The sequence below is a fragment of the Haliotis rufescens genome, unplaced genomic scaffold, assembly GCF_023055435.1.
Source record: "Haliotis rufescens isolate VD_foot unplaced genomic scaffold, xgHalRufe1.0.p SCAF_2, whole genome shotgun sequence".
NCBI lineage: Eukaryota > Metazoa > Mollusca > Gastropoda > Lepetellida > Haliotidae > Haliotis > Haliotis rufescens.
Window position 1 is genome coordinate 65,327,416 of NW_025963890.1, and position 7,302 is coordinate 65,334,717.

The following is a 7,302-nucleotide window of genomic DNA, read 5'->3' on the forward strand; positions in this document are numbered from 1 at the left end:
GAGTTTTTGCATGTGTGGACGGTGGACGTGGTTCGGAGTATTTTTAGCTTCAACAAAGTCAGTGGATGCGCTGCCGCGTCACCGGACTCCCGGTCCATCGATCACAATCGATATGTCCCCGTCACCTGCATACACGTCAAAGCAAGGAACGCATCACTGAGTGGCACAACCTAATTGGGCGTACTCGCATAACTGTAATTGCCTCAATATTTCAACGAGGTCAGCAGGGAAAGTCAAGTTGTACCAAGGATGTTACAAATAACGTTCACATTGTCAATACCTGTTTCCTTGAATCATGAAAACTGAAACCACAGGCAACATGTGCCGTTTCCTTACAAAATATTGGATTGTGTCCGACTCTCATTTTCACGCATCATCTCTTCCACAACATAGTTGTGGTGTAAATACAGGTTGAAATAAGTGCTGTGGAAGTAAGTACCTTGTCATATACAAACTCAATTTCTATTATTATTTCTCTGTGACCAATATGCTTATAATATGCAGTATTTCATGCTTACATCATTATTCATTATTGATAAACACATGTATATGGAATACAACTAAGAATGATTATAAATGCATCTGATTAAACCGCAGCAAGGGTACGAAACAAGATATGTTTATATTCAGGGGCCATTTACTCGCCCCGCCCCTCACTGAGTGAGTGAGTGAGTATGGTTTTACGCCGCTATAAGCATTTTCCAGCAATATCACGGCGGGGGACACCAGAAATGGGCTTCACACATTGTACCCATGTCGGGAATCGAACCCGGGTCTTCGGCGTGACGACCGAACGCTTTAACCACTAGGCTACCCGACCGCCCCTGCCCCTCACTGAGATGCAAAACGAACATTTTTCTCTCAAGGTCTTTTCTGTACTTATAAGCAGCAGAACTTCTGTACACGACAGAACAAATTAAAAATGAATTTTTTTTTTCTTTCAACAAAATCAGTAAATGCGCTGTCGTGTGACTGGATTTCCGTTGCATGGCATAAGTACTACTGTACTACTGTGCGGCGTCAGGCAACTAACACATACATTTTTAAGCAAATTGCATGAGTGGCGGGTGCAACCGGGAGGGGAGGACTGCTTCCCCTTATCGCGGACACCTTTTGTCATCATTGATTTTAACCGATCCATCATATCATTTCCCTCACTATTTTGCCTTTCACGCCGCAGAGTTGCGTCCCTTGGCCACGCCAGAAACCTATGATTGTGGGTTCGAATCCCGGTTCGCCCCGATTATGAAGTGGTAAACGTCTGAGACCTGCATCACTTCGGGCTTTCTCCCACATTAAGCTGACACGCCGTGATATGACTGGAATACTGTTAAAAGTGGCGTAAAACCCAAACTCACTCACTCACTCACTGACGCCGAATGGAATCTGTTTCGTCGGATAATCGAGGATGATTTTTCTCTGGTGTTGACGATATATGTTCCATCAATATTTAGAAATAATATTGTGTGATTCCCGTTTATTACTTTCATCATGTCATGGTATTATAAGGTCATGTCAGACATGTAGTTCCTACGTCATAATGAAACAGAGATTGGTCAAGTCTAATGATAATGGTCAATGCTTATAATAGCTGCCTATAAGCATCCTTCCTTAGTATGGTCCATTCTCATAAGACCGCATCCGTGGTCAAGTGGTAGAGCGTCCGCCCGGAAAGCGGAAGGTCTGGGGTTCGACTCAGGACGTGTCATACCAAAAGACGTTAAAAGATGGTACCCTGTCTGGCGCTCTTCATTAAGGGGCTAAAACAAGGACTGGTCGGCTCGGAGTCAGTATACTGTGTCTGAGTGGGGTATTCATGTTAAACTGCGGTATGGTATCTTAGTGTGCTAGCACTATAAATCGTCATCAGTCCGGACTAGAGCATGCACCTTACAAGCAGCACACAGGTTCATGCTCGTCGCTATATAAGTGCAATAATCATTGACGCGACGTTAAACACCATTTCACCTCACCTCACCTCACCTCACCTCACCTCACCGCCATTCCCATAATATTCACGTACTATCGGTCTCTGCATAATCCATTTGAAGAATCCACTTTTATCCTTTATTGTGCAATCTTCCTGCTTGCATACATCCGTGGTATTAACCTAAATAATCTACTTTTATTATCACTAGCTATCCTCACAGTTCGTGTAATCTTGACGCGTTATACCATTTAACTTCATAGAAAATATGATTTTTAAAAAGGATACTGAGTTCAAGGTTCTACTATAATGGAACAGCTGATGATGAGTTATGAATATAATCAATTTGGGTTCCTTAACACCGAGTCAATAATACAGCAAATGATCAAATATGTGTTCATCAGCTACCACGAATCCCCTTCCTGTTATAATAATTTGTGCTGTTCAATAATAATAACACCTCTACTGCCCACTTGCGTGCCAAACACTGTGCTTTTTATAAAGTCATTTTCAAATTCATCAACAGTGTCGCCCTTACCAACAAGTACAGTTAAACCCGAAACAGGTAAGAATGATGTCGCTTTTAACTTACTATTGTTTTACGTCGTTATTTTATAATTGTCTAAGAAATCGCTAAATAGAGGGTTAAACATGTGAGCAAATGTAATGGACATTTATTTCAAATCATACTTTGATATTTACTAACGAAAAAAAGTAACTATGCTTCATATCAATTTCAATAAGAATAAGTTTATTCTGAAATAAATAATGCATCTTTTAATACATATTCATGAAGACAGCCGTGTGTGGATCGATGTTCATGCTGTCAATCACTGGATTGTCTGGTCCAGACTCGATTATTTACAGACCGCCGTCATATAGCTGGAATATTGCTGAGTGCGGCGTTAAACAACAAACAAACAAACATGGCGCACAATTTGGATGTTTGCGTGGTTGTTGGGAGCATGAGACTAACACACCTTGTTTATTTAATGTGACAGCAAGCAATGATTGTTTACTTATCATGTGCTCATAAAAACACTTTTGTTTATCCGTAAATAACGCTTACGCAACGCCTCGGTTTCCTGGGAGTGAACGTCTACGTGCCGTAGGTATACTGCGTACAGGAACTGCTCAAAATGAAGTATCCAGACATTTTAATGTTCATCGAAATACAATATCATCTCTTAGGAGACGTCATCTACAGCAAGGCAACACTCATGACTTGCGACGTGCTAGTCGTCCCCGTGTGTGGGGCGGTCTGGTAGCCTAGTGGTTAAAGCGTCATCCCTCTTGTCATACAGTCTTGTGAAGAGTGTTAAAGTCGCTTCATATGAACTCTATTAAAACTACACGTAACTAGTTTTCCGCTCCTTCTACGAGGGAAGACACACTGTGAGCAGGGTACGCTCGCACACATTGTGTCATTGGGGCGATAGGGTAGCCTAGTGGTTAAAGCGTTCGCACGTCACGCCGAAGACCTGGGTTTCGATTCCCAACAAGGGTAAAATGTGTGAAACCCATTTCTGGTATCCCTTGCCATGACATTACTGGAATATTGCTAAAAGCGGCGTAACTCCATACCCACTCACTCGTCTCCGTGTGACATCACGTCAACAAGACGACCATCGACACTTAAATTACCAAACTGTCCCATTAACAGCTCAGACAATTCCTGGGTTAAGGCCACTTAGTGGAAGAACCGTACGCAATCGGTTGAGGGAGCACAACATCCGACTCCGACGTCCAGCGATACGCCCAATTTTGCTTCCACGTCACCGTCAGTCACGCACAGCTTGGTGTAATCAGCATGTGAGGTTCAGAGTGAGAAAGTGAGTTAAAATTTAAAATCACATCCGCAATTTTTCAACCATATATTGACTGGAACATGTTAATGATAATACATTTAGTCGATATAAAACCTGTCGCCAATGGACAGTAAAACAACTAGAGTATCACTGATTTGTAATTAAAAGTATCATTGGGCGATAAAATGGATGACTGTACATAACAACACAAGATAAAAACGGGCTATAGATCAGCAACTAGAGTTGAGCCACCACACGAGGGGCCATGGGGACTCTGCTAGTGGGGTTCAGAAGACAGGACCGGGACACGATACTGTTCTCAGATGAGTCCATGTTTCATCACTCGAGGCAGTAAACATGGCTGTACTGGCATGGTCGGCTGTTTTCCAAACCTTACCCCCCATGGAACATGTCTGAAATGAAAAGGAACGACGATTACGATATGATCAGTACGGCAGGTAACGCAAGCTCAGTTGGATCAATCTGTGGTTGACTATATCCGGGCTCTTTTCGAACATCGTGTGCATCTTCATTGCGCCGCAACTTGCTCGCCTGTGTCAACGCAAATGATGGCCACACCCGATAGTGACATTGTTAATAGAGTTGATAAACTACCACTCTTTCAGGGCGTGTCGCTATTTCTCCCGTGACGTGGTATGGGTTTTGTCGATGAAGTTAACATTTTATAATTTGCACCATTTTATGTGATATATAAACCACAGTTACTTTTTTCCGTTTGTACTTATATTTTTAGGTGGGTGGTAATATATATTTAATAGGTATATTTATTTTCATTTCCAGATGTTAACCTCATATTTGCGTGGACAATTGCTGGGATTGGAATGGTCCTTGCCTGTCTTTTCCTAGTACTATTTTTATACATGAAATGGTAAGTATATCGGGTTTGAATAACTTTCAAAATGGTTCATGAGTTTTCATGAAATAGGTTTGGCCTTAGGGGCATCTCAGAATGACATTCGCACACTGAGAATATTACTAAGAAAGAGACAAACGTTTTAAATAGGTTATTTTAATGTAAAAATAGGTGACAAGCCATTTCAGTTTTTGTTTGTTATTTCTCTAGGTTGGTGGTTATAATAAAAGTCCTATTTATTATTTATTTATTTATTATTCCAGTAAAGATTCGTGTCGTGGATGTTCAAGATTGGTATCTGCGTCTCCATCAGATATCGCTTCCATCTACAGACAGAATAATCGAGTGGACTGTGATCACGAGTATGAGCGTATAACTTTACAAGACCAAGTCGAGGAGAACGAGTCTGTGTGCAACAGCGAACAATCACCAACAGATAGGCGTCCTGGTGGGGAAAGAGCAGAAGACTATATTAATCCTCGAGCTTCATCTTCAACAGACCATGTCTTGGATGATGCTAGGATATCTAGGTTATCCCATCTTCTGAGTACATCGTTCTGGAGTGAAACGAAATCGGAGGGTTTTTTGGAATCTAAGAGCATTCCAACGCGTGGAAGCTATGGACAAAAGAGAACTCAGAGTTGCCGCAAGGTAAAGTCAGATGACGTATGTTCGGATTCTCTTACTGCGGGGCACTTTGTACCAGACTCAGGGGAGTTTCGTGCACAGAGATTCCCTGCAGGAATAGCAGAAACCAAGTCGCCTGTCACGGACAGCATGGTGGACATTTTTCAAGAAATCTTCAAACCTTCCAACAGCAATCTTAGAAGCCTGCTTCTCAAAACAGTTCGGCCCACAACAGAAACAAATGAGAGCCTGTCCCGACGTCTCTCAAAATCGGAGACAGATGTCAACATGGCCAAACTTTCAGAAGCCTTTGGCGATATTTGGAACGATCCTTTTGCAGACCGACAAATCAAACCAAATGCAGATGATGATCATTATGTTGCTGTAGCCGATATCAGAATAACACCTAAACCAAAACAACGGAAATCTTTGTCTAGGAAAGGACGCAGCCTTGATGCTAAACAAACGGAGTCGGAACTCGACATCCAGAACAGAAAATTGCCCGACATAAGTGTCTTACAATGTAACACAATCCCATGCTCCCTAGATAAAAGGGTACCTGTTCCTCTTCCGAGATGCAAACCTATGAACCCCAGTCAGTATCAACCATGCAGCATCTTAAAGACTTCCTGTAACAAGATAGAAGGGGATGAATCTGTCCAAGACGGGACGACAGAGGCAAACCTACGAGCACCTTCGATGCCTCTTGACAATTTGGATCAAAATCAATGTCCAAGAAGCAACAATGCTCAACAAGTCGATCCACCAGGTTATGGGTCGTTAAGGCGGAGCGTTCAAAAGGTAAAGAAGGCTATATGTTTAGATGGACATGCAAAAACAGGAAAGGAACATTTGAACGTTAGGATGGTCGTGACGGATTTGGCATGCTCTGCTGAAAATGTCGGATTGGATTCCGAATTCTGGAGCTCTTGAGTTATATATTTTCACTTCGTTGATATCCATGGGTAGAATAGGTCCTCCGTATCCATAACTGACCCTTTTCGCGAACACCTGTTCGCCGCTGTTTTGTATTTCAGCTCAATGGTTTTTGTTTCGTCGACCAATGAGGAACAGGTGGTCATACTATTTTGTTTTGTTTTTGGTTTGGTTTGGTTTGTTGTTTAACGCCGCACTCAGCAATATTCCAGCAATATGACGGCGGTCTGTAAATAATCGAGTCTGGACCAGACAATCCAGTGATTGATATCATGAGCATCGATCCACGCAATTGGGATCGATGACATGTATCAACCAAGTCAGCGAGCCTGACCACCCGACCCCGTTAGTCGCCTTTTACGACAAGCATAGTCACCTTTTACGGCAAGCATGGGTTGCTGAAGACCTATTCTACCCCGGAATCATACTATTTTGGACATGGATGATTGTGTTTGATTTTGCCACGTAGATCGTTAGTCGTACGTTTTACCTGCCTTCCGCGATAGGGCTGAAACACTGCTAACCACATCACTTTTTATAGTGCTTCATAAACACGCGCTCATGATATAATCGGAGTCATTCAGTAGACTATGCTTTCAGAAGATATGTCTTATCTTTATTGAAATACGAATAGCTCTGTCGCTTTTATATCACACGTTTTTAATATATAACAGTGTATATGTGAAACATAGCATTGATGACACTGTTTTGTATGAGAACGAGATGGTCGAGACGGGCATAGACTTGTCATTATAAGATGCAATACCCTGCACGAACTTTAACCAATTAATTGTACCTTACAGTACATTATACAAATTACAAGTGTACTCCCCATCAAAAAGAATTTCGCGTGAACTGACTATTTACTTGTGACCTGGTTGTGACAGTGACGTCGGGTTCAAACAACCTGGGTTAATTTACTCACACTGTCTGTATGGACATACTTACACCAACCCGAAGGATTAGGATTTAGTTAGTGACCAAACATGAACACTATCGTCAAAAGCATGCATCTATCACCAAGGCACATAGATAATCGAGTCTTGATCGATAAGACAAATAATGATAGCATTAGGGACGACCCAAGCCATCGGGATACGATACCACGATACTCTATTGACCTGCAATTG

General features: G+C 42.1%; 1 protein-coding gene across 1 annotated transcript; it reads left to right on the forward strand.

Moving 5' to 3' along the window:
- The first annotated feature begins 318 nt into the window (after positions 1-318).
- On the forward strand, positions 319-6,393 carry LOC125382124. The gene is made up of 4 exons (XM_048400389.1): positions 319-431; positions 2,454-2,492; positions 4,537-4,624; positions 4,873-6,393. Coding segments are annotated over exons 1-4 (1,425 nt in total). The 5' UTR covers positions 319-430; the 3' UTR covers positions 6,170-6,393.
- Positions 6,394-7,302: the final 909 nt, after the last annotated feature.

Coding starts and splice junctions, on each gene's coding strand:
- LOC125382124 (XM_048400389.1), top strand. Junction 2,493..4,536: donor TACAGTTAAACCCGAAACAG/GTAAGAATGATG, acceptor TTTCATTTCCAG/ATGTTAACCTCATATTTGCG. Junction 4,625..4,872: donor CTATTTTTATACATGAAATG/GTAAGTATATCG, acceptor TTATTATTCCAG/TAAAGATTCGTGTCGTGGAT.